A 27,732-nucleotide genomic window follows, 5' to 3' on the forward strand; every position below is an offset into this window, starting at 1 on the left:
ACATAAATTCCATAATGCATTTAAACAAATTTTGAAAACAAATTATAGAAAAAATAAAAAATTTTGAGTTGGAGATGAAAAAAATTTCATTTATATTCGTAAATGGAAATGAGTTTTCAAATTAACAATACTTTTTTTATATTTTTCTTATATTATGAAACGGTCACAAAAACTTTCTAAAATTATAAAAATAACTCATAAACGCTCATTGACGTTTTAAAAATAAAAATATTTTAAAAATGTTGAAACAACACCCCTAAATTTTTTGTGCATAATAGTTTAGTATTTTAAGTAAAAATTTTAAATAAAAATTATAATTATAATTTTCTATTTAAAATTTAAAAATAAAAAATTTAATTTTTAAAATTTTATATTATATTAAAAAACATCAAAAAATTATTTTCTAAAACACATGTCAAACCTTTTGTAATATATGCTTGCATCAATAAAATTAAATGTAAAAATATATTAAATTTTTTGAATCGTATAAATACTATAATAAAACACGATGCGGGCACATCTCAATCTCCGTCGCACCAAATTCTCATATGATAAATTTGAAATATAAGGAATTATTTGGTTTTAAATTATAAAAAGGAATAAAATAATTACCTCCTAAAAATAATTATATTTTCTTTTATATTTTTGTTACTAAGTATACAGACAATCTTATCATAAAGTAAATAGTGAATAGTTATAATTAATTAATTATTTATTAAAGTACTATTATGATAATACTTTCTAAATCGGACGGTTGTTGTTGTCCAGCCATCACTCCTGTACAGTATCCCAGCCGTACGATAACAATTCAATTTTTGCCGTTGGATCGGCAATATCCTCATCCCACCGTTCATTTATTTACCAAATCAAATTTCAATTTTCAAAAGGTCGCAGAGGGAGAGAGTCCACAGTACAGTGGCCTCTTCAACTCTCTCTCTCTCTCTCTCTCACAGTTCCCAATTTTCCTTCCAACCGTCCGCCGTCCGAACTGGAGCTATCGAATTCTGGACGGCGGCGAATTCTTTCCGGCAACCGGTGGACTCTAATCGACCAATTAATTGATCCATTTTGAATCTATTTGTTTGCGGAAATACTGGAAGTTTTGGACCATTTTGTTTTGCTTTTCTCAGCGCTCGCAGGGTTTAAGCGGTGACCAAAAGCGAATCCGAAGGGTTTCTGTTTGCTGATGGAGCAGGTTGAAGCGGCTGCATCCGATTTTCGGCAGAGGAAGCTCGCGAGACAGCTCGATTTCACGGCGATGTGCAGGGCCTCTGCCAGTGCAATACTGCCGGAGCATCCGCAAGCGCAATTACAGTCGAAATTACTGGCATTGGCGCAGGCACAAGCATCGCCGCCGCAGGCGAGGCCACATGCAGTGCCGCAGGCGCAACCGCAAACGCGGATGAAACAACCGGCGCCACGGATGGTGCAACAGCCACCGCAGCCCCGGGCGACATTGCCAGTAACGTACGTTATTTGTTTCTCATTTTTCTTTAACTTTTGGGATATTCATGGAACTCCGATATGTGGAGGGAAAGGAAAATTATAGGGACGATACTGATAGGAAAAGAAATGAAGGATCAAAACTATGCTTATTTAATTGTTTGGTTGGGTTATAAATAATCAATAAAAGAAATGTATACTTGTGGCAATGTCGTTTTCGATTTGATTATATTTTAATTTTTTTTAATTAGTAGTTTGGGGCGTAAGCATTAGGTGGTCCTTTGATTGTTTTTCTTTTTTCTGTTGTATGATAGAGGCCTTTCCATTTTCTAGTACGAGATAATGCACATTAATGAACAGAGGATTGGAGGCTTAGTATTGCTTCATGTTTGCATCTTCTAAGACTTGCAAATGATAAAGCAAATACGTATTTTTGGATCTGGTAATTATTTTGGGTAGATGACCAAAAAACACATTCTTTGGGCTGTTTTTCAAATTTGTTCCATACTTCAAAATTTATCAAATTACCACCAGAAATTTAATCTTTGTATCAATTATGTTCTGCCATCTCTACATTGTTAAAAAATTGTACTGCCATTAAATTCACACATATAATTGATTAATGGTGTGCAAATTTTTTAAATGGTATAGTGATGGTAGAACATAATTGATATAAAAATTAAAAATTCTGGTTGGGATTTGATAAATTTAATGTTTGGAAGAAATTTGAAAAACAACACAATTTGGAATTTTTTGTGGTTATTTACCTAATTATTTAACATTTCGAAAGAAGCTTTAAATTAATGTTATGTTTTCAAAATTTTTAACAACAAAGAAAAAGAGCACTTGGGCTTGGATACAAAATCAAAGATTGATAATTGGTGACTGCATGGTCCATATGGATAACTTTGATGCTTAAAATTGTGGAAACTAAATGGATCTTTTGCTATTCATTGAACTACCTAAGTTACAACAACAACAACAATAACATATCCAGCCTTTATCCCACTGTGTGGGGTCGGCTACATGAATTCTAGACTTCCGTGTATTTCTGTCTCTTGTCATATCTTCATTTAGGCCCATACACTTTATATCAAACTTTAATGTATTTCTCAAAGTCTTATTAGATCTGCCTCTATCTTTTTTTTTGGCTAATTGTTTCATTTCATCAACTCTCTTCGCAGGAGCATCTCTTGGTTTTCTTCTCACATGATCAAACCATTTTAGTCTAGTCTCTCTCATCTTCTCCTCGATTGGCACTACTCCTACCTTATTACGAATAATCTCATTTTTAATTTTATCTTTTCTTGTATGGCCGCGCATCCGTCTTAGCATCCTCATTTCCGCTACTCTCATCTTTTGCTTATGCTGGTATTTGATTGCCCAACATTCTAAACCATACAACAAAACTGGTCTTATAGCTGTCCTATAGAATTTCCTTTCAGTTTTAATAGGATTTTACCATCACATAACACTTCTGATGCATTTCTCCATTTTAGCCAACCTACCTTTATTCTATGCGTGTCATCCTCGTAAATTCTTCCATCTTTTTGAATCACTAATCCATTGAACTACCTAAGTTACTTAAGATAATTTGAAAATTTAAAACACTTGCTCAGACTTATACTTAGAAACTTACTAAAATGAAACTCCTGTTGCCCTTGTCGGATTGGATGTATTAATGTACATATAGCACAACAACTATTCTAGTTTTGGGGTCATATTCTACTTTTCAAGGAGCTCCCAGTCCGGAAGAGTGGACCTCTCACTTCCTAATTTTGATCTACACTCTTTCTACATTTATCACATCTCTTATAACAGAGAACGCAATTGTATAATAAGCCTTGAGGAAATCACTGATTGGATGATTCAATTTTAAATGAGCTGGATACATGTTATATTGGAGTTTTGGAATTTTATTCATGTTTGAGACTAGTGTCAACACACAACTACAAATAAGTAAAAATGAAAAGGGTGCAAGACAAGAATGGAGAGTCTCAAGATGTGTTTAATCAAAAGATCAAAACCGTTAAAACAATTATATGAAGTATCTATCTAATTATTCTATAGGGTGCAACCACGTTTGGGTTTGTTGGGCCAGGTCAACTGTTTGTGGGATGAAACCTAGTTTCCTTGAACTTGAAGAACATATTGTTGGAGAAAGATCCCATGATATTTATACTTGATCCATTGTTCAAGAATATGGTAAGATTGTTGAAGATATTACTTATAGAAACAAGGCAAGATGGTTAAAGAGGAAAATGTTTCTACTATTTTATGGATTATAAAATCTCTTTAAAGTTAAGAGGAAAGTTTTATTGGATGGTTATAAGACCAACCATGTAACAAGAAATGAAATTTTATATGCAAAAAATGGAATTTTATATGCAAGATGGTTAAAGAGGAAACTGTTTCTACTATTTTATGGATTCTAAAATCTCTTTAAAGTAAAGAGGAAAGTTTTATTGGATGGTTATAAGACCAACCATGTAACAAGAAATGGAATTTTATATGCAAAAAATGTGTAGAATTGAGTTGAGGATGTCAAGATAGATTTATGCCGAAATAAGAAAAGACAAAACTATAAATGATTATCCACAATAAAGTTGAAGTGACGCCGATTAGAAATAAGATATGTGAGATGCATTTAATTTAGTTTAGATATGTTGAACTATACAAGTAAATACACCTGTGAGCAGAGTGGATTGAATGGAGGATTTTATAATAAAAGAGGTAGATAAATATGGAATAAAATTAAATAACAAACTTGTAGGTTTGACATGGCTTTGTAGAAGATATGATTATTGACAAAAATGATTGGTGAGTTAGAGTGGATGTAGTTGACTTCAACTATTGTGACAAAATGATTGGTTTAGTCAGAGTGCATGTAGTTGAGTTCACCTAGTGTTTCTTAAGACTTGGGGTGGTTGTTTGATGCATCATCTGTAATTATTTCCCCCTTAATCGTTTTCAGCTCACATGACAATTACATATTTTGTTTTTTAGCATTGGCATCTCAGTAGAAGGAGCCATTTTAGGCATTTCCTTGCGTTTATAATGATTATAACTGAATTGTCAGCCTATTTGTGAAATGAAATCATACATTACTTTGCTAGGTGTTTAGGGTGGATTTGTTTAATGTGGCCTTGCATTGGGGAGGATCCTTCATCTTTGTCACAAAGAAAATGTTGCTAGCTAAGTGAAAAATATCCTTGCATTGGATAGATTTCTTGTCATAAAGAAAATGTTGCCAGCTAAGTGAGAAATATTTGAAGGCTACACTACTTAGGATGTATATTTCTATGTTACTTAGATATGGTAGCACAACATTGAAACTCAAGATTCTCTCCTTTTGGGGGTAGGCAAATAGGTGGGCCATGATAACAAGGGTCTAAAAGAAATTGTGCCACAACAACAACATGAAATACGGGAAGAGAAGAAACTATAACAACAAAAATCACAAGCCCTAATCCCACGATGAAGAGAAAAAACTAAATGAATAATTTGATTGATCCAATAGCCCTTTTATACAAAAGTAGCTAAAAGTAAACAGAAACTAGTAATCTAGCATAAATCATTCCAATTGTAATTCTTGACTCGAGACTACCTTAATCCTTGAAGTTAAGGCTGTCAAACACATCTGTTAGACTCCCCCTCCAGCTGAGACGAAGATGTCTCGTAATAGTAGCTTGTTCAATATTGTGTGAAAAAGATGATTGTAAAACTCTTTGTTAGAATATGAACCAGTTGTTCTCCTATCTTCACATAGATGAAGTCCAAATACTTTCTTTATTCTGCTTCTCCTTGATGAAATGTCTCAATTCAATATATTTTGTTTGATCATGATAAACTGGGTTGTGAATAATACTTAAGCTGCCTTATTATCACGAAAGAATATTATAGGGTCTTCATTCATATCTCCGAGTTCTCTAAACTGGATTTTAGCTAGTGTTTCACACACTCTATGGGTAATAGCTCTGAGCTCAAGTTTAGCACTAAATTTTGCAACCACTAACTACTTTTTGTTTCTCCAAGTAACTAGATTGCCTCTCAAACAAGTGCAATATCTTAAGTTATATGTTCTATTGACAATGGAATCTGCTCGATCAACATTTGTAAATGCCTCTATCTTCATTTGATTATATTTAGAAAACATCAATCCTTTCCTATTGAAAACTTAAAAGCACTAGAGTATTTTGTGTACTTCTTTCAAGTGAACTTCCCGTGGCAGGTGCATGAACAGGCTAGCCATATTTACAATATATGAGAAATTTAATATTTCCCTTAAATTGAATTGAATTTCAAGTCTATTAATGGTTTCTGTAATATCTTAAGTTAGAAAATTATGCAGAACACATATTGTTTAAATATTCACATTGTTTCCATGTACTTGTACCCAGATTTTGGATACATTTCATAATTTTCTAACATTGAGAGTTTAAATAGGTCCAAAGTTTGGACCCAATCACTCTTAATACTTATTCTCCTTTTCATGTACGTTATGGCCAACATAGAGCAAGAATTGGTAAGAGAGGAGATGGAAAATGGAGCTTGTTGGGAAAATTGAGGTTTTGGAATTTGCAGAAAGCATTATACTATTTGGGTCATATCTATATATCAATGGGTACATGTTTTGGTGTGAATGATGTTGCATATCTTTATTGGTTGACATGCAATTAATTTTGATCCTTGTTTGTCTGATTGTTTCTTTATATTGTTACTGGTAGTACCATTTTCACTGTCAAGTACAATCTAAAGATGCTTCAAACACATGATCCTGTTGGTCTGAGAGTGTAGTACTTTGCAGGAATATTTTAGATTGTCTTAAGCATTTTATTCTATTTGATATGACTGTTTTGCAAATATGTGTGTCAGCAGCATGTTGGAGTCTCCAAAATCACGACAAAGGAGTAACATTGGTGTAAAGGATATTACTCCTAAGAAACAAAAACAGTGCAATTGCAGAAATTCTCGATGCTTGAAGTTGTAAGTACATTCCTTCTAGCATGATATTAGTTAGTGGTTAGTCCACCGTTGAAGTTGTCAGTATCTTAAACTTTGATGCTCTAGCCACTGCTTCCCGTCAACTTAACCAGCCCACCGGCTTGATGGAAGGATGCTCTGGGTTGAGATCACTCTAGAAGGAAAATTTAACCTGCCAAATGGCCAAAGCCTTGGTAATGTCAAATGGTCAGCATCCACAGAATTTTTAATGTTTTGTCTTCTCTGAAATAATATCTTCAGGTGACTGAATAACACAGTATAACCCCCCCCCCCCCCAAACACACACACAAACGTGCAAGAACACATACTTTTATATAAGCTTATCGGGAATGAAGTCATTCTGCTCCTTCTCTTTTCCTTATGTGAAGTTCTTAATGGCATCTTTTTTTTCCTTTTTTTTTTTTTTTGCTCATTAAAAAGGGGTAGGGAGGGATGAGTAGGGCAGCTTCCCATCAAGACATGACTTGCATGACTCCCATTCCTGTCAGGCTTGAGGGAGACTCAGATAACTCATCACTTGACTGTAACCAAGGGATATGAGGGGACCCGGTGCCCCTGCACACAGTATTTGAGGACGAAACTACTGCAAGCTGGTTCTCCTCCCCTGACCCTGTATAGAGTTGAACATATGACTCCTGCTAGTAGTGTTAAAATCCTTGCCAGGGACACTTTTTGGTCCTTTCCACCATACTACCATCCTTGATGGTGGCAAATGTCAAATTGTTGCTATTGATTTAATTGGCCTTTGGTTTGGTTGTATTGGATGTGGGCTTGAGGTGCATGCATTTCTGTAAATCAAATTATTAGAAGAAAAAAAGGTCATAGTTGTCTTGCACAGGTTATTGACATTTTGGATGCTTGGTCACTAAAGATCTAATACGTGTGAGGTTTGCTAACTGATGATGTTATGTGGTGCATCATCTTTTACTTTCTATTTTTTAGTGATTTGACATTGCTTGAATTCAACATTTGACAATCACCAGGTACTGTGAATGCTTTGCTTCGGGGGCTTATTGTGATGGTTGCAACTGCTCAAATTGTCACAATAATGTTGAACATGAAGCTGCTAGGCAAGAGGCTGTTGCAGCAATCTTAGAGCGTAACCCAACTGCTTTCAGACCAAAGATTGCTAATAGTCCACATAGACTACGGGATGGTGGGGTATGTAAACTGACTCCCTCAATCTTGAGAACAGCTCTCTGTACTTTCTGATGTTAATTTTTATATCTTTCCTTTGCTTGGTCACTTTTCTCATAGATTTTTGCAGATAAGTATTGCTTTTAACCGAAGCAAGTGGACTATATAATGTTTAGTATGGAGAAGAAGTTCCTCACCTTAGGATCAGTCTCTAAAAATCTGTGCTAAAGTGTGCTTTAAGTGCAAAGCGCAGCATGCTTAGGCTTTTTGTGTGTGAAGCTCATCAACTTTAGCTGAGCACGATTAAAGTGCACTTAAGTTGCGCTTTTACCTAAGCTTCGAAGGGCAAAAAAGTGTGCTTCAGAAATATGCTTGTTTTTTCTTTTTTTGATCAGAGATATGAATGGTTGGATTTGTCTAAAATTTTGCAATGATGTGGCTGCTTGAATGAAAACCTTATCCAAAAAAATCTGTTTAAGATATGATAAAATCATATATACATTTAAACAAAAAAGAAAAAGAAAAAGAAGACTTGACTATATTTGCTTAGGGAAAAATATTTATGGAAACATGTAATTTAGGTGTAAATTAGGTATTGCTAATATATTCTTGGTTGTTGTAAATTAGGGATTAATGATTGATTCTTGATTGCTGTAAATTATGGTTTGTTGATGGATTGTAAATTAGGGATTGTTTGTTCGGGGATTGTTGTAAATTAGGGGTTAATTGATTGGGGATATATCTAAATTAGGGATTACTTTTTTTCCTTATGTTTTTTTTTATGATTTTGTGAACTTGTAAACTGATATAAGAATGAATGAAAAATGGTATCTCATCATTTATTAAATTTGCAGTTCCCATTCTTATTTTGTTTTTTTTTAATGATTGCCTTTTTAGTAGTTTATATCTTGTATGCTTATAGAAGTGTATACTCTTTATTTCATTTATATGTGCTTCCTTTGCTTAAGCGTGTGCGCTTTGTGCTCTGTGCTTTTGAAATTTGGCTAACAGTAAAGTTTACTCTATGGTTGTAAATAACTGTAGCTAATTTATCTCTGAAGAACTTTTCTTTTGAATCAACAGTTTTCAATGTCAAATGGGACCCTATGTATCCTTTTAAGTGCTATATCTTCTTGCTGCTACACATCCTCTTGACTTAGTCTCTTGGTCTTGGTAAAAAAGTAGACATCTGTATGGTGGGATTTGTTTTTCTTCCTCATTGCAAATTGATATTTGATAATTAGTTATTGAGTATCTAGAAGATCCTCTACCTCCTTATTTGGATAAACATTAATCTTTCTCTGAAAGAGGGGCATGTAGCTTATCGTACAGAACTTTATGCAGGAAGAGGCAGCAGAGGCATTAGTAATGGCAAAGCACAACAAAGGATGTAACTGTAAAAAGTCATGGTGTCTCAAGAAGTACTGTGAGTGTTTTCAGGCAAGCATACTGTGTTCTGAAAATTGTAAATGCGTGGACTGCAAAAACTTTGAAGGAAATGAAGAGAGAAGGATTCTTTGCCATGAGGACCATTCTAATTTAATACCAAACATTCAACTGGCGGCCAATTCAGCAATTGATGGTGCCATTGGTTCTCCACATCTTGGCAGCCCCTCAGCATCAAAGAAGAGAAAGATTCAGCACCACATTGGTGGCTCAATGGCCAGAGATCAATCTGTTCATGGGGTTGCTCCGCTTCAACAAGTTAGTAAGAACGGCCAGGTATGGCAATGTCCTGTCTGGTGTTTCAATTTAGATAACTTACTGGCCCTTGCTAATAAATGTACACCTTTAATTTTGATATAGGTAGGCCTTTTCTTTTCCTTATCATATTTTTAGGTTATTGTTTCTGTAGGTAAATGTTAATGTAATGCTATATCAGTTATTGGAAATGGTATCTATAATTTTAAAGAGAATACTATTTTAGGTGGTGAAGGATGTTGCTTTGTATAGATGTTTTGCGAATCTCTCACTTTTTGTTTTTATGGGAATAGGTACTTCTTGAGTCTGGCATTCTTCAAACAAAAGTAATGAATGTTGGGTTGGCTTTACCCTTTTGCTTGTTTGGACAATAAGAAAATTTTATGAACCTGAAGAACTCAAATGAGATGTGAACACACGTTCCTTTACCACATCTATTAGCAAATACATTTAGCATTGACAGCTTCTATTTTGCCCAGGAAAATCATTTAATAGCTCCTGCTGCCTTGTCTTCTCTGTTATCAGCCCCGGTTTCTTGCAGTACCTCAACAACAGTTATGAAATCTTCTAGGTTGACATCCAGGTATATATTTCTCAAGCTATATGGCTTAGGTAATTCCGGATATTCTGGCATTCTTTTATCTGCCTATAAGTCACTAACTGTACCTCTTTTGCACAACTATACTGAGGTTTTTTCTTTTTTGCTTTCAAGAACTGACTAGCATTGTTGTGTATATTTCAGGTCTCAACTAGCCAACTTTATTCAATCAGAGGATGTAAAGGAGCTTTGCTCACTTTTGGTCTTTGTTTCTGCAGAAGCTACAAAGTTGCTTTCAGGTCAATACAACTTTGTGCAAGCTTGTTTAAGCTAAGAACATTCGGTTATTAAGGTCGAGATCGTTATGGTTTGAGTGTGTCAATGTGGTTATTTTGGTATCTGCCTGTGGTAACTTGTACAATATTTAGAATTCATCAAATGACAGTGGTAAGACCAGCAATATTATTATATCAGGTGTAAGATAGGCAACTCCATGCAGTTCGAAATCCCATGAGACAGGTCCTCTATTTGATTTCTTCTACTTGCAACTGCAAATCCAAGACGATCCTTTTTCTTTCATCCCTATTATATTTTTCATTGTATCTATTGAGAGTAAAAATAATAATATAAAAATACAACTTAACCCACAATTTGCAAGCTTAAGTTTTTAGATGAGATGGTGGTTAACAATTTAACATGATATTTGAGTAGGCAAAGGTTCTGAGTGTAAACCACACCACTAATCTAATATTTTTAATTTGTTGTACATGTTTGGACTAGTTACACAATGAAACCTACTCACACGTGAGGGGACTTTTGAGAGTAAAATTAATAATGTAAAAAGGTAAGTTAGCCCTCTATTTAGATGAGATGGTAGTTAACAATATAACAATATCATTTATGTTTTCTTCTAGTTTTTCCTTTTGGCGTTTTAGAGTATCAACAACAATTAAGGGCAAACTTCAATATCAACAGTAAGGTTGCTCATTTTTTACTGGAAAGTAACTTGTTTGAGTTGTGGAAATAGCCTTTTTGAAAAAGGAAAAAAAAAAAAGGCAAGGGGGAGTTTGCATACAAATATGATCCTCCCTCATCCCTGCAAAGCACGGAGCTTTGTGCATGCATTGGGAACACTTTTTAGAGTATCAACAACAATTGCTCCATCGTCAATTGTTGCCCACAAAAAAATATTAAACACAACAACAACATATATAGCATTAACTTCACTAGGTGGGGTTAGTTACATGATTCTAGCTCACCAATCATCTCTATCTGTAGCCATATCTTCTGTATCCTTTATATTTCACATGATACCTAAGAGTTTCCCACCAAGTTTTTCTTGGTGTTTCTCTACCTCTTTTAGTAAAGCCTTCTTCCATTACATCCACTTTCCTTAGAGGACCCTCTATCAATTTTCTCACAAGACCAAACCATTGTAACTGTGTTTCATGCATTTTATCTTTAATAGGAGCCACTTCGAGCTTATTAAGAATAACCTCATTTTCAATTTTATCCTTTTTTACATAGCCATATATCCATTGTAATATCTTGATCTCCGTTATGTATATATTTTACACATGCTGATACTTTACTGCTTAACATTCCATGTCTTGTAACAAAGTTAGTCTTATATCTGTCTTATAAAATATTTCTTTTAGCTTTAATGGAATTTTATTATCACACTATGCTGGATGCATTTTTTTCATTTTAACCATTGTGCCTTAGTGCCATGGATAACATGCTCATTAATATCTTCATCTATCTGAATGATTGATCGAAGAAATCTGAACTGATGTTTTTTTTTGGGGGGGGATGACTTGATGATATTAAACAATATTCACATATTTATATTAGTATCAATCATTATGTCCCTTGAGAGGTATCTAGATATATTTCCCTTTTCTTTTGGTTGCAAGAAATATAACGGATGTTCTTATTATACCCTCATCCAATGCGGAATCTGCATTTTGAATTTTTATTCTGATGTTTTCAGATAAAAAAGGGAAAATGGATAAACAAGAAGTCATGCAAAGTCATGTTAGTTGTTTTACTCAACAGAGAGAGAGTAAAATAGAAGGTACCATGCAAATATCTGTTCCTGATGATTGTTCAAGTGGAAACCAATTTAACAGAGAGGGTGATTCTGGGTTGGATGGAAGTGATGCCCAAGCTAGACGGCCACCATCTCCTGCAACGCTTCCTCTGATGTGTGATGAACAAGACTCAGTGGTCATGGAAGCTAGGTCTCCCAATGCTGCAGCAAGCTGTAATGGAAACATGACATCTCAGGATCAGATCTTCACAGATCTCCATGCACAGCAGGAAAGGATTGTCTTGACAAATTTCAGTGATTTTCTCAACAGGCTCATCACTCGTCTGAGCATTAAAGGTAAGGTTTTTCATTTTTTCTGTATTTTGCTTTCTCAAACTTTAAAATAATTGCTTTTATGGATGTCAAGATGCATGTTGGTTCCTTTTACTGCTTAAACTCTAATTTTGATGTGAGAAACTCAATTTTTAGAGTCTTCCGTTATATTAAGGGCGCCTGGAGTCTGCTAATGATATTCAATTGATGAAAGTAATTGAGGGTAATTCTGACCAGAGCTGATAAGCAAGCTATAAAACTTGGAGGAGTTGAGTAAAGTGGGACTGAAACTATATGGAGTGTGGAGTAAGAGTAGAATTTCTGTGGCAATCAGTTATTGTCAACTGCCAAGGTTGTCTGTGGTTGTGGTTCCAAAACCTGTTTTTGCTTTCCATTGATAAAAACAAGGAGTGCATCAGAAATTCTTTGAGGACAAAATCTGGCTTCAGGAATTATTGAGATTTTGCATGCAAAAGTGCATACGATCGATGTACTTTGAATTTCTATTTGCCTTTTTGGTTATGTTTTCTGTGTATCTGTTCTGTTTTTTGAGGGGTAGTTTGGCAATGCTTTTGAATTTTGGCCTAGAATGTCTGAAAAGCTTGGCCAGTTTTTCTGTATTTTTTTTTTATTTGGGCAATTGTCCTTGTGCCACAGGGCCCACAAGAAAAAGCGGATAACCAGTTTCCATGTTTTATCCCCAAAAAATGGCTTAAATAGGGTCTCATTAGGATTGCCATCCTACCTTATCCTACAATCCGATTCATGTCATGACTCAATTCCACATCAATGGTCTACTAGGGATGGACCAAGAAATTGTTTTGAGATTGGTTTGGGTCAAATTGAGATATGGATTTCTAGCCTGGCATGGACACCAAGAATGAAAACAAGCGAGCTTGTCATGACACAATTTCACATTGGTAGTCTACTAGGGAGATCTTGGATATGTTACTTGGTCTTATGAACCCAATCTTCAACTTTAACTAGCACTTTTGGATGGGGACTCATGGAGTTACACCAAGATCCTAAAAGCAACTACATTGTCCAAGATCAGGGTCAGTCCCATTCAAACAAATTGTGGGATGATCATGAGGCCGATCGAGATTTTGATGACTCTTGTATATTATCCATTATGTACTTTCACTGCCAAAACAAATGCATACTTTGGATAAGTTGAGCATATTGAATGTTTGATTGCTGCTACAGTGCTCATAGTTGTAATTTAATTCATTATTAATGAAATATCATCACAGATTTTGTCTCCAATATCAACATTTGAACCTTCTTGAAATTTACTAAATTCAGAGAACTTGATATGTTCAGATCTCAATTTTAGTTGAATTTTCTTACGGGTCTGGCAATGGGGAGCTGGTCTTCGGATTTGGTGGGTTGAACGTGTTGGATAGTAGATGTATGAAATGAGAAAATTTTCCTAGCAAAAGAATGAAAAAGAGAAAAATTCAAAATGAGGATTTAGATTTTCTGGAAATATTGTGTTCAAAACATGGTTCAAGAAGCTCTGTTAATATTTATCAGTGTTTTTTCCCCTCAGATTCTGTCTTTGACATCTGCCTTGCTTCAAAGTTTGTAAATGTTGTTCATATTTGCAGAGTCCCTGTGTTCTCCATCGGCCAAAACTGAACCAAGCACCCGACAAGAACCAGAGGACGGCATTGCGACGGCAAAGACTGAAACAAGGACCCTGGGGGCAAAGGTATAGTATAATCCGTAGGTCAGCTCGCTGCTGAAATGTTGCAGAACGCTACTGCAATGCCTTCTGGTAATAGGTAGTTCTCAGAGTCTGAACTACTGTTTATAAATGAAAAGATAAACCAGATATCAAGAAACAGATGTAGTAAGATCAAGTAGCTCAAAATAAAAGGAAAATGTTTAGTCATGATATCTGGTTGGTCATACTGCTGCTATAACATAGTCTTAGGTCCCTAATCTTAGCACTTTATTGATTGAAGAATCAGTTACTAATAGACTAAATTATTTATTGTACTTTTCCATAAACATATGTTTATGCTTTAATTGAGAAGCATTTCTCTCAGCTTCATCTTTGTGTCTACTCTGCCTTTGATCTGAGATATGGCCCTCTTGGTGCAATGAAAATAAGAAATGGCTCATCATGAAAGAATTAATTAACTCCTGCCATGTGAGAGTCTCACCTACCTAACATAATATTGTAAAGCCATATAAATATGTAGCAGTTGCAGCTACTCCCAATGGATTGTATTTACTTTTGTTTTTATTTTTTATTGACGAGAACTCATAGTCACGTTCTTTTAGACGTAGACTGAATAAACTCACCAAACATTCTTCATAGTCTAAAAATCACACGTATAAATTAAGCACACATAAGTCTCTGTAAGTTTGAATGCTAGTCGTAGAAGAGGCGACTATAACTTCTTATCACTAGATATAATACCACCCTTAGGGTAGTGTTTTTTAACTTTAAAACTTCATTAACTTTTAGCAGTTTAACTCTTTGTGGGTGGCATTTTAATTCTATAATAATATCATTTTCCTCACAAATTATTATCTTGTGTTCTTTGGGTTCTACCGAAGAGGCCTTGCTGGAACCTTCCGAGTTGGCTTCTAATGTACAGGGTTATACGTGCAGAGATGATCAACAAGCACTTTCGTTAGCTTTCTTTCTTTCCATCTTCCTTGCCTGGCTGTTTCTGACTGAACTTAGCAATGCCCTCTTTGCTTCAACAAGGTGACCAAAATTTATGAAATTTCAGCGAAGCTACGCTTCTTGCACCCAAACAAAAATGTTTTATTTTTTATTGGGTCCAAGAAAAAATGTGCCTTTTTATCTGTTGAAACTTGAAGAGACGTATGTTTTGCTTACATTTTTTGGGTTGTAATTACGCTTCACCTAACATAAATTTAATAAGAATTATAAAGCCAACTAAACCAGCAACTTGCTTTTATAAATACTTTAAAATCTAACTCCTACAAGTAATTACAACTCCTACAAGTAACATATTTTATTAAAATCTAAGCGTGTCTTTGTTAGAAGTTTTAAAAATTAATTTTAATAACGTTTTCATATTAATTATTTTTTATCTTTTTTAATTAATATTGAAAAAAAAATTATTCTATTATATAAGAAAAATATACCAAAAGTAACCATTCTTTTTTTTTTTTTAATTAACGCATCATTATGAACATTTTGTTATTTGGTCTCACGAATATAAATCAAAGGACTTAGCAGCCAATTTGATCTCCAATCTCACTGCAAATTTGAGGGCAACAAACAATTTTAAACTTTCAAGATTGCTCTAACTGCTGAATTTTCTCCTGATTAAAATTCAAACACTGAATTTGAGAGCATAAAAAACAACACCCAAAGTGTATTTTCCTTGCCAGTAAACCTATAGCTGGGGGCAATCCTTCTTTAACAATGGAAAGGTAACTCGTAGTCTTTTAATATTTATGTAGTGTTATATTATAAGATCTGTGAGTTTAACTGAAGTGAATAAGTTTGCAACACATGGCAAAGAACCATTTGAGCTTCACATAACAAACCATGCTACCACGGTAAGGCTAATAAAAGCCCCCGAATTTTCTCTCTCTTATCTCTCATCGCTCCGCCAGAGAGAGAACGGATATGATTTTCGGTCTCGGAAACTTCATCGGCCGCACGGCAACTACGCTCCGTCGGTACATCGCCGATGGAGGCAGTAAACAGGCACGTGTCCCATTTCTCCCACGTGCGAGCCCTAGCCCCTCGTACGCGCGATCGCGCGATGGCTTGCGTGCGACCTCAGCCGCCCAGCACCTACTCGTCAGTGCCCCCACCGCTCTCCTATAAATACCGATCACACGTGACAGTTCTCAGCAACAAGCAACTGTCAGTCGTTCCACGTCGCGAAATGGACGCCGTCGACGCGGAGAAGCTCCGCTCCGAGTTCTTGCAGGTTCTTCTCAGCCGGCGTTCTCCCGAAGGTCTGAAAATGCATAATTCTATATATCTGTCTGTCTATACATATGCAATTCAGTATGTGTGTGTGTGTGTGTGTGTGTGTGTGTGTGTGTGTTATGTGAATATGCTTTCTCGAACGGCTCAAGGTTTATGAAATAGGAAATTTAATTTAGGTTGAAGAAGAAGCTCGATTAAGGCGAAGAAATGTTATGGCATATGAGCAATCTAAATGACTCCTGATTTACTATTCGTCTGTGTATGTATTCGGTGTGTATATACTTTCTCCATCGGATTGTTTACAGGTTTATGAAATAGAAGATTTGGTTTAGGTTGAAGGAGAAGCTTGATTAAGACGAAGAAATGTTATAGCATATAAGCAATCCAAATGGCTCCTCATTTACTATTCATTTGTGTTTGTATTTGGTGTTATATGAATATGTGTTTAAGATATATATACAATACATAGACATGTAAAGATTAGAATAAATTTGCTGCATTCATCTGTTTTATTATTTAAAAAATTATGGAAACTATTTATTTGGTAGTTTCTGTAACTTTAACAAAATGTATGTTCCATTTTGCAATATGTTTGATTGGTCTCTTACACATTATCTTCCTCTTTTTCCTCTTATTGGTCTGTCCAGTTCCGCTATCTGTGGAACCTGGAAAACCTGTAGCAGACCCTATGTACCAGGAAAGTCCCCGGCCAACGTTCAGTGAGGTTGAAATCTCTTCGAGAATCTATATCTTTCTTCTTCGCAGTTGATGATGGCAACATATTCTAATTTAACCTTTTTCTGAAATTTTAACAGGCAATGGAATCTTGTGTTAAAGCAGACATACCCAATCTTAAGGATCTACTCAAAGAGGAGAATTTTTACTTGATTACTGAGGTATATAGACATTTGCTGGATGATCAGATTTTGTCTTATGTGCCAGCTAACATATTTTACCTACTGATGTGGGATAATCAAATGTTCTGAATGGGGAAGTAACAAAGCTCACTTTGTCAACAAATTTACAATACATTTTAAATTGATAGTGTCTTTCTCCTCATCTAAAGATGAGAAGATTTTGTAAATAGAGCTCTCACAATCTACTTTCAGGCAACTCTAATGTTTTGAATTAATAGTGTTCTTCTTAAAGTGACGTCCAAAAAAATTTTGCATGCCTTGATAAAATTAGTTTTCATTGGCTAAAGTTGCCGTGGTCTCACTAGCCTTAGTGATGCAAGTTCATCATACGACACCTCAATCCATGTAACAAACAAAACTTTATTCATCTGTATCTGGATTTAATTTTCTCTCCACCTTCATCTTCTTTTGTGTGTGTGTGTGGGGGGGTCTATGCATACAGAAATGACCCTCACAAAGCAAGGAGCCTTGTGCACTAGGGACTCCCTTTCTCCTTCTTTGGTTTGTTCCTGCAGCTTCTTTCACATCTTGGTTGTCCAAGGTCTGCTGTAATTGTGCATGAACAGTATCTCTACGCTACATTTCATTTCATCCCTTATTTGTTTTGTGATATACTAGAAATGTCTCCATTTTTTCAGATTGGTATTTGGTTTTTATTTCTTTTTTGTTTTGTTGCATGGATTTCAGAATCGTAAAGCACCTGTCTCAGACAAATAGCAAGTATATTTATGTAAAGTATGGGGGAAACACTTATCAGAAATTAAAAATAAATAAAAAGCTAATGGCATGAGATGTGTACCCAAAATGTCTTAACTAGGCATCTAGCTAGTAAATCAGATAAGTGCAAGATATGTCTTGTATATGGTCTCAAAATGAGTCGAAAAAATGTTACTAGTATTAGCTGCCCCATTAAACATCCAATTTCTTTAAATTCCATATCAAGATTTACTTATGCAGCAAAATAGGTCACGTTGGGTGTTTTCTACAGTCTGTATAATTTGCTTTAGCTTTGAATTAGTTATTAGATACTAGAGCTTCTTTCTTTATCCTTTTGCATTCAACTCACAACAAAACTGCGGAAGCACCCACAAATCCACATGCCTCAATCCTCGTTTGTTTAGTTAATGAGCCATTGGACTAGCAATAAAAAAATTTGAATTCCAAATTTTATGTGGTTAATTATGTTGTGTATTTACATGCAAAACGGTGACAGATTATATGATATTATGCTTAAGCAGTAAAACAGTCTGATTAAGCTCTTAAGTCTCTAAACACTCCATGAACATTGACAATGTGAGGGACAATTTTGAAACTGCATTCTGAATCTGGGTGCTCCTGGGCCAATGTGGCATACAGCCAATGGTTTTTTGGATGCCTTCAATTTGCTAAATTGTTACCTTTATAAAGTATCCATGAGTAAGTACAAGAAATTATGTGACTATTAAAAGGAAAATGGTGTCTTATAGAAACTTGTTGAACACTGCATTATTGAATTTAAAAGTAGAAGTTCCTCTGGTAACTGTGTCCTTGAGCCTGAATAGATAGTGCTTCATACCTGCATATCTTATGATTTCAAGTATACAATGGAGTTCCTGAATTTGTAAACAGTCTGGAGATCAAGGACGGTTGCCTGTGCTGGTTATAAGCATGAAAGAAAGCAACCATAAAAGAAGACCGGCTATTGTTTTTCTGCATAGCACCCATAAGTGCAAAGAGTGGTTACGGCCATTGCTTGAGGTAGCTATTCTGTGGTTGATTGAGCAACTTGGCCTTCATGTTCTTGACTTGTGAGCACAAGGGATTATCTTATACCCTTTATTTGTTTCAGGCATATGCTTCACGGGGATATGTTGCTATTGCCATTGATTCTCGTTATCATGGGGAACGTGCCAGCAGTAAAACAACTTACCGAGATGTGTGTATTTATACTCATGTTTTGTTTTACTATGCTATATAAAATGGTTGATCTTATACACACACATTTTCTTTAATTATGATATTGAGGGCATATCCTTGAGAGCCTCGTTGCTGAATTGATGATGCTGTAATCTTGCAGGCTCTTGTATCAGCATGGAAAAAAGGTGATACAATGCCATTCATATTTGATACGGTAATTCCCTCGTTCACTTTGCTGCTAATGATATTATTTTCTGTACAGAATTTGATGACTCAGAAATTGCATTGCGGTCTTTGTCCTTCGTATTATCATTGTATACCCGTGCAGTTGTCCCACATCTCCAATGAGTGAAAGGGCGGTGGCAAGTTAGTTAATGAGGCTCTTGAAGTCCTCCACTGGGCTGCAACTAGATAGAATGGCTTCTTGGAAGCCACCTATTCATCATACCTCTCCCTTCTAAGATGATATTACAATTTACCTAGCATTTGATGAATCAAAAATTATTATAATCCAGACTATTCCTTAATTTATATGGCCTGTAAAGAGTACACAGATGTTTTTCTGTTGTGCAGGTCTGGGACTTGATAAAATTGGCAGATCATCTAAAACAAAGGGAGGATATAGATCCGTCTAGGATAGGAATTACTGGTGAATCACTTGGAGGTAGGATGAATAATTGAAAGTTTGAAATTTCATAGTTGCTATGAGATGCAGAAGTCATATAGGAATTCTACAATGCAGGAATGCACGCATGGTTTGCTGCTGCCGCTGATACCCGCTATGCTGTGGTTGTCCCTATAATTGGGGTTCAGGTTTGACTTATCTGTTTTTATGCCATATGAAAAATATGCTAGAATTTTTAATTTGATTATTTGGCTGTTTATGCAAAATGGTTTTAGGGATTTCGGTGGGCTATAGACCATGATAAGTGGCAGGCTCGAGTTGATAGTATCAAAGCTGTATTTGAAGGTAAGACAAATAAAATTCAAGTTAAAAATCACAGGTGTTCTAGTACTGTAGTACCTAATTTGGTGTACCTTTACTGTCATCTAACCTGTATGCAATTTACTCTTGCTACGTCTTTGGCCCACTATCAGCAATTTTGACCATAAAATTCAAAGGGAGGTTGGGCCAATAAAGCTATGATTTTGATGATGTTAATGGTTGGAGTAGTTGGTGCAAATCCCAAACCATTTTTAAGCTAATCAGAGTAACACTTGAAAGATCTTTAATTAGTGTTTGCATGCTAAATTTGTTATGTCATGAGTTCTTGAATCCTAATCAGTTCACTTGATGTGGCTGTTTCCATCGTGCTATCTTTTTGGTTGCAGAAGCACGGATTGATTTAGGCAAAAGTGCAATTGATAAAGAAGTGGTGGAGAAGGTCAGTTGCAGTTATGAGTCTGATCTCCTTGTATTTCATTACATGGCGATTTAATTTGTTAGATGGCAATCCAGTAATACTGCAGGAATCATCAGCATCCTTGTTGGGATTTCTCCTCGGTGATGATTGGAAATTGGATACTCTTTTAATATGGCTTACTTTTTCAACCTGCAGGTGTGGGACAGAATTGCTCCTGGTTTAGCCTCTCAGTTTGATTCACCTTATACACTTCCGATTATTTCACCACGCCCCCTTCTGATCTTAAAAGGTAAAATTCAAATTACTCAAATCGATAGATGAAGCTCTTTTCTGTTAAAGCAAAGCACCTACTTCAAGTGTTTCAATGTTTTCAACAAACAGGTCAAGATGATCCTCGATGCCCAATCAAAGGTCTCGAAATTCCAGTGTCTAGAGCATCCAAAGCTTACAAGGATGCCAACTGCCCGGATAATTTGAAGGTATGGAATTGGGTCCATCTGTCATGGCAAAGCACATAGTTATTATCAATAATTTCCATTTTTATGCCGATTCCATAAATGCTTTTTCCTTCTCAATTCTTAGTTCTGAAAGATAATCCCCCCGAAAACTCTTCTGACAGGTAATAGCATACCCTGGAATCGGCCACCAAATGACACCGGCCATGGTAAAAGAAGCCAGCGATTGGTTCGACAAGTTCCTCAAGTAAGAATCACTTTATTATTGTTAACAAATGAAATAGTACGCAGTTGTAAGACATGGTTGTCCTCCTCTTGTATCTCTGTTCAATTATTTATAATTGAACCTTTCATGTATAATACGAGTTCAGTTTATGCCAGAAAATTCTCTCTAGTTGCGTCTGTCAACTTTGAGAAAGACACAATACTGTACCCAACCTGTTACTCTTCGGCTCTGTCGATCAAACCCACAAGAATGCTGTTAGGTTCGTCTAAATAAAACTATTATTCTGCAACAGTTTATTTAATTAGTTGCATCTATCTCGGACAGTTGTATGCATGATGAACGTTCAAAAGACTAGATTTTAGTAATTTGGTTTATCCTACGACAGATTATTGTTAATTGGTGAGGTGAATCTGCTTGTTAGTCAATCACAATTAAAATAATTATATTATTAGTCAAATAATAATTATATTTATAATACTATAATTATTATTCAGAAATATAATTATTATAATACTATATTTAAACAGTAGAACAGAAATATTGAAATAATACAATACTACGTAAGAAAAAAAATAAAAGCATAATAATATATAAAGAGATGATAAAATTGAGACCTATGTAACACATAGTTCCTTTTAAAACAGATTTATCACCTCACCGAAGATGTTAGAGGCTAACTGGCGTTTATTTCTAAAGTATAATGGTTTACAGATTGAGAAATTAACACAAATTTGAAAGCTTTACGAAAATGGAATACTAGTTAAACACTATTAAAATTGAAAAAAAAATAAGAATTTTATAGAATAATTTTTCTAAAAATTATATTGATAATTTTCAAAGAAAAACTTCTATCTATAGAGGATGAAGAAGGCATCTATAGAGGATGAAGAAGGAAAGAAGATTGAATGAGGAGCCGACTAATTGAGGGAGAAGTCCTGGAAGACTTGCCTCTCCCTCAATTATATAAATATATATAATATCTTTATAGTATATAATAAAGTAGGCTTTTTTCATAAATATATTAAAAATTAAAATAATAACTTACATAGTGTCTCAATATTATCAACTTCAATCAGTCATCTTGCATAGTATACACATAGTGCACCTTCATAATTTACTATATAATGTACCATTTGGATTTTTTCTTTCTTTTACTTTTACAATTATACAAATATATATATAATATCTTTATAATATATAATAAAATAGGCCCTTTTGTATATATATTAAAAATTAAAATAGTAACTTGCACAGTGCTCAACATTATTAATTTCAATCCGTCGCTTTGCACACATAATGTACCCTCATAATTCAGCACATAATGCACCATTTGTATTTTTTTTTTCTTTTACTTTTACAATAATATAAATTATATATAATAATACACATGTCTCAAACTATTTTTTAATTAGTTTTTCATTCACCCAAATATCAATTTAGACATGTAAATGTACAAATATTTCAAATTTTTCAATAATTCCCCACATGAATGAAAATTGATGGAGAAAACATTTTAACACAATGATAGTGTTCATCAGTCAAAACCTGCATAGGATAAGTAAGTGTTATCCTTTGAACCTTTCATTGTGAAAATATATTTACTTTACTAATTGTCCAGAAAACATGATGTCTTTGAATTATCCTGTTATCTATGTAAATGATAACATATTTCACACAAAAATCTTTGTACCATTGTTCAGTTCTCATGATTATGTTCGTTTTAGCCATGAACATCAGCTTGGTTCCAAGAAAAGTTTTTAAAGAATTGAACCCTATGCAATTCTCTTTTGAAGCGGTCTCACTTCTCTCTTACATAGGTGATTTTTTAATTCAGAATAACCTGCTTATTCCACTCAAAATTTCTAAGTTTAAGAATCATTAAAACAAACATCACTATCTTTTTTTCCACATGTATCACTATTTTGTTATAGGAATGAATCAGATGATAAAAGCCCCCTCAATGATCTAATAAAGTTTTTACAATTAGGTTGTTTCTTTGAATCTAAATCTTAGGATCTCCAGTCAACTAGGTTGGATTTTCGTTATATCAACTTATTCTTTTAAGGGCTTTAGTCCCATTTCCCTTGACGATTTTTCAACTAACTCTCTATTCAACCCTTTGGTTAGTGGATCCGCAATATTATCTTTCGACTTCACATAGTTAATAGAGATAATTTCAGTTGAGAGTAGTTGTCTAATGGTATTATGTTTACGACGTATATATCTAGACTTACCATTATAACATTACTCTATGCCCTTACAATTGTAGATTGACTATCACAATATATATATATTGGCGGCACAAGTTTATGCCATATTGGAATATCTTATAGGAAATGATGTAGCCATTTTGTCTCTTCGCCACATTTGTCTAAGGCAATAAACTTAGATTCCAAAATAGATTTGGCTATAATAGTTTGTTTAGAGGATTTCCAAGGCATGGTTGCACTTGCCAGTGTGAATACATATCTACTTATAGATTTTGAGTCTTTTACATCAGATATCCAATTCACATCACTATATCATTCTAGGACAGTTGGGTATCTGGTGTAGTGCAACCTATAGTTACGAGTATATCATAAATACCTAAGTACTCTTACTATTGTTTTCCAATGGTCAACATTGGGATTACTCGTATATCGACTCAGTCTACTGACTGCATAAGTAATATCTGGTATAGTACAACTCATTAAATACATTAGATTTCTAATTACTCTGGAGTATTCTACTTGAGAAATACTCTCACCTCTATTCTTGAATAGTTGAAGACAAATGTCTAATGGTGTTCTAACCTCACTAGAATCATTCTTGATAGATTTTTTCAGAATTTTGTTCACGTAATATGACTAATTTAGAATGAGACAATCTGATATTCTTGTGATTTAACCCCTAAAATCATATCTGCAAGTCCCATATCTTTCATGTCAAACTTTGAATTTAATATATTCTTGGTAGATTTGACTATCTTATCATTACTGCCAACAATGAATATATCATCTACATAAAAACACAAAATGACATAGCCATTTCCAGTGTCTTTAACATTTACACACTTGTCACACTCATTGATTTTAAATCCATTAGTTATCATTGCATTATCAAATTTTTCATGTCATTATTTAGGCACTTGTTTCAAGTCATGTAATGATTTTATCAATTTACAGACTTTATTTCCTTGTCCTAGAATTATAAAACTCTCAAGTTGTTTCATATAAATTTATTCATCCAGTCTCCATTTAAGAAAGTTATTTTCACATCCATTTGATATACTTCTAAATAGAGTCGCAATTGCAAGTGTTATTCGAATGAAATTTATTCTCCCTCAATTATGTATCAAAATAATCTAAGCCTTCTCGTGACTAATTAAGGGAGAATATGTGGGAGACTTGTCTCCCTCAATTATATATATATATATATATTAAAAATTAAAATAGTAACTTACATAGTGTCTCAATACTATTAACTTCAATCAGTCGCTCAGCCGTCTCGCACAATATACGCATGGTATACTTTCATAATTCAACGCATAGTGCATCTTTTATATTTTTTCATTTCTTTTACATTTACAATAATATAAATTATATATAATAATACACATGCCTCAAACCATTTTTTAATCAATTTTTCATTCACCCAATTACCAATTTGGACATATAAATATACAAATATTCCAAATTTTTCAACACTACTTTCATTCTTCCTTATGAGGTTATTAATGTTGAACTACACTTGCATTTAAAATGTGTACCCAACAATGGCACACGCTTGCGTTTAAAAATTCAGCATGATTAAACATATAGCATAAATTCAGTGCGATTACGTATCATATATTTACACAGAATACTAATTACATATTTAAAGCGAATTTAACTTTATCCAAAAATGTCAATAAGGGCCTGTTTAATTGGCCATTTGTTTCATGAAAAATTGTCATTTTCTACCCAAATTTTAACTTTTCGAGTGTTTGATTACTCAATTTTTTTTTAAAAAATATTTTTTCACTTAGAATAACGTGACCCACTTTTTTTCACTTTTGCTGGAAAATGAATTCTCATGGGCTGAGAAATTGTTTTCTAGGCGAGCCTTGCTCTTTTCCTTACCAGTGAGTTTTCAACAGTTGCTGGGAGATAGATCGCCTGGGTGATGTCGACTTTGAGATACCTTTGCAGAACTCTGATTCGCACTTTCTACTGCACTCTTTGCCCTAGAAAGAAAATGATAGGAAATGAATAGCTGAAGATGAAAAAGACCCAACAAACGGAGTTAAATTGTGATTAATGGACACGAAGAAGAAAATTGAGGAGAACTCACCACAGAGAGGCCAGATCCCGCTTCAATGCCAACGCTGAAGGCCCGGGCGGCAATGCCCCAATTTTGGAGGGCAAAGAGGGAAAATGAGAGGGCAAAGCAAAACGTCAATGACGCCATTTCTCGAAGCAGCAGCAGCTTGGTTTTGCTTAAAAGGTTCTGAGAAAATGGAGAAAGAGATGAGGAAGTTGCAGAAGAAGACGATTGAACTTTTCAAGCCCTCGACAGCCCAATTCCTCCCCACTTTTTGGTATGCCTATCGTTCATGGACATGTAGTGTTAACTCGTTGTCCAAACTACACTTAGATGAACTGGTTACAGATACTATCAATTCATGTCCCTGCTAGCTTGTGTTGAAAGCAAGGCATTCAAGATTGAGAAGAATATCGTAGTCGCTAATGCAATCTCTGTACAATGACGCAGGCTCTTGTATCATCATGGAAGAAAGGTGAAACAATGCCATTCATATATGATACGGTACATTAATTCCTTCACTCCTTTTCTCTCCGCATACTTAGACTTCTTTTAGCAGAATTAAATTCGATACGTCGAGATAATGTTAACAATAGTCCAGGTTGATTCATCTTCGGGTCCGGGACTTGATCAAACTGGCAGATTATCTTACCCAAAGGGAGGATATAGACCCGTTTAGGATAGGAATCACCGGTGAATCACTTGGAGGTTAGATTTATAAAAAATGGAAATTTGAACTTTTTTTTGTTATCAATGAAAACTCACAGTCACTATCTTTCGATTGTGTAATAGATTACATATCATAAGTGAGCATCTCAACTCTGAAATGCAGGAATGCATGCATGGTTTGCTGCTGCTATTGACACCCGCTATTCCGTGGCTGTCCCCATAATTGGGGTTCAGGTTTGCCTTCATACGAAATTTATCTTTTTGTCGTGATAATAATTCCTTGTGAAATATAAATTTCATCTTACCTAGAGGTATTTCCATTCTTTCTGTAAAATCCTCCTACACAAGGGCTAACATTTTGTTATCAGCGCTATATAAATATACCCATTTAAGTTTAAAGGTTTTCTTGCAAAACAAACTGATACCAAACTGATGAGCCTCTAATTCTGTTTTAATTAGATCCTGGTATCAGAAATTCTATTAAGTGTTTAATTATAGGGATTTGGATGGGCTATAGACCATAATAAGTGGCAGGCTCGGGTTCAAAGCATCAAACCTGTATTTGAAGGTGAGACGGAAGAGAAGCAATAAATTAAAGAATCCCTACTAATTAGCTAGCAATCTCGTGCATGCAACTCACAGTACTTTGTTTGGCCTCATCTCTTACTGTGCTCAATTGGTTAATTTCTTTGGTTTCAGAAGCACGGATTGATTTGGGCAAGAGCTCCATCGATAAGGAAGTGGTGGAGAAGGTAATTAAGTTGCATTTTCATTTCTCTCTCTCTCTCTCTCTCTCTCTCTCTCTTTCCCATTCCGTAAATAATTATTTTCTGACCTTCAAGTCACAATTATAATTATTACTCTTTTGCTGTTCGAAGTAGGCTGACATTACTTAATTCATAGGAGGCTTCCCATTTTGTGGGTGCCCAATGCATTTTTATCCTAAAATAAGCATCTTAAAAGCTGAGATTTTTCCTCTGTAATAAACTTAGGATGTTGGGCACACGTTCCGTTGTGATTTGTCTACAACCCCGTTTGATTCTATTGTCATTTTTCATGTGTTTGTGTTTTGAAAACGATTATGGATCAACCTGCAGGTGTGGGACAGGATTGCTCCTGGTTTAGCCTCTCAGTTTGACTCCCCTCGTACGATTCCTATTATTGCACCGCGCCCTCTGCTGATATTGAACGGTATCTCCATTTTCCTGCACTTAAGAAGCAAAAAGATCAAAACACCCAATTAAAGTGTTCTCGTTTGGAAATTGAAACAGGTGAAAAGGATCCCAGATGCCCCATTAAAGGCCTCCCAAGTTCCCAAATCAAGAGCATGCAAGGCTTATGCTAAAGCCTGCTCTTTGGATAATTTCAAGGTATGCAACCTACTTACTCATTGTGCTTACATGGTATCAAATCACAGTTTAATTTTTTGGTATCGATTTAAAAATTACCCCATCTATTGCACATCCTAGACTTTTTTTTTTGGGTACATATAGCTCATCCTAGTCTTCAAAGCTAAGGTTAATTTCCTTTCTTGAAAATGCTTAGTATGCCACCTATACCATTTTTTGCCCAATTCCTGCACGAATTTACAGGTGATAGCACAACCCAGAATCGGGCACGAAATGGCATCCATTAGAATTGCGGTTACATTGGAATAAATTCTTAATGATAAGATAAATGTTATGAATTTGAAATTTTCAAATTCATTAATATTTGAATTTTAACAATATATATGATGGGATAAGTAATTGGAATTTGAATTATCTTTACGTGTGTGATACTTATAAATAGACATAAAGCCT

The 27,732-nt window shown here is 34.8% G+C and overlaps 3 protein-coding genes across 3 annotated transcripts; all 3 read left to right on the forward strand.

Annotated features, from left to right (window-relative positions):
* Nucleotides 1-901: 901 nt before the first annotated feature.
* Nucleotides 902-14,264, forward strand: LOC127813723 (protein tesmin/TSO1-like CXC 5). Its single transcript, XM_052354845.1, has 8 exons — nucleotides 902-1,467; nucleotides 6,322-6,429; nucleotides 7,431-7,608; nucleotides 8,929-9,306; nucleotides 9,765-9,868; nucleotides 10,028-10,122; nucleotides 11,817-12,212; nucleotides 13,799-14,264. The coding sequence occupies exons 1-8, from the start codon at nucleotides 1,187-1,189 to the stop codon at nucleotides 13,906-13,908; spliced, it is 1,650 nt and encodes a 549-aa protein (XP_052210805.1). The 5' UTR covers nucleotides 902-1,186; the 3' UTR covers nucleotides 13,909-14,264.
* A 1,531-nt stretch (nucleotides 14,265-15,795) lies between these two features.
* On the forward strand, nucleotides 15,796-21,281 carry LOC127813721 (uncharacterized). Its single transcript, XM_052354842.1, has 13 exons — nucleotides 15,796-16,148; nucleotides 16,770-16,846; nucleotides 16,938-17,018; nucleotides 18,648-18,776; nucleotides 18,868-18,954; nucleotides 19,096-19,149; nucleotides 19,509-19,599; nucleotides 19,678-19,748; nucleotides 19,836-19,905; nucleotides 20,268-20,320; nucleotides 20,495-20,588; nucleotides 20,681-20,778; nucleotides 20,919-21,281. Exons 1-13 carry the CDS (start codon nucleotides 15,875-15,877, stop codon nucleotides 21,003-21,005), a joined length of 1,266 nt encoding a protein of 421 aa, XP_052210802.1. The 5' UTR covers nucleotides 15,796-15,874; the 3' UTR covers nucleotides 21,006-21,281.
* Nucleotides 21,282-25,057: 3,776 nt separating this feature from the next.
* On the forward strand, nucleotides 25,058-27,588 carry LOC127812831 (uncharacterized). Its single transcript, XM_052353357.1, is given in 10 exon segments — nucleotides 25,058-25,538; nucleotides 25,712-25,765; nucleotides 25,863-25,969; nucleotides 26,094-26,164; nucleotides 26,429-26,498; nucleotides 26,630-26,682; nucleotides 27,028-27,121; nucleotides 27,202-27,236; nucleotides 27,238-27,300; nucleotides 27,523-27,588. Coding segments are annotated over 10 exon segments (777 nt in total). The 5' UTR covers nucleotides 25,058-25,374.
* The last annotated feature ends 144 nt before the right edge of the window (nucleotides 27,589-27,732 follow it).

Source organism: Diospyros lotus, chromosome 11 (assembly GCF_014633365.1).
Source record: "Diospyros lotus cultivar Yz01 chromosome 11, ASM1463336v1, whole genome shotgun sequence".
NCBI classification, from domain to species: Eukaryota; Viridiplantae; Streptophyta; class Magnoliopsida; order Ericales; family Ebenaceae; genus Diospyros; species Diospyros lotus.

What these genes read in the sequence shown, in the direction of transcription:
- LOC127813723 (XM_052354845.1), top strand. Translation starts at nt 1,187, where the DNA reads ATGGAGCAGGTTGAAGCGGCTGCATCCGATTTTCGGCAGAGGAAGCTC. An exon ending in AATTCTCGATGCTTGAAGTT is followed by an intron (nt 6,430 to 7,430) that starts GTAAGTACATTC and finishes GACAATCACCAG; the next exon opens with GTACTGTGAATGCTTTGCTT. An exon ending in AAGTTAGTAAGAACGGCCAG is followed by an intron (nt 9,307 to 9,764) that starts GTATGGCAATGT and finishes TATTTTGCCCAG; the next exon opens with GAAAATCATTTAATAGCTCC.
- LOC127813721 (XM_052354842.1), top strand. Translation starts at nt 15,875, where the DNA reads ATGGAGGCAGTAAACAGGCACGTGTCCCATTTCTCCCACGTGCGAGCC. An exon ending in CCCGGCCAACGTTCAGTGAG is followed by an intron (nt 16,847 to 16,937) that starts GTTGAAATCTCT and finishes AAATTTTAACAG; the next exon opens with GCAATGGAATCTTGTGTTAA. An exon ending in TATCAAAGCTGTATTTGAAG is followed by an intron (nt 19,906 to 20,267) that starts GTAAGACAAATA and finishes TTTTGGTTGCAG; the next exon opens with AAGCACGGATTGATTTAGGC.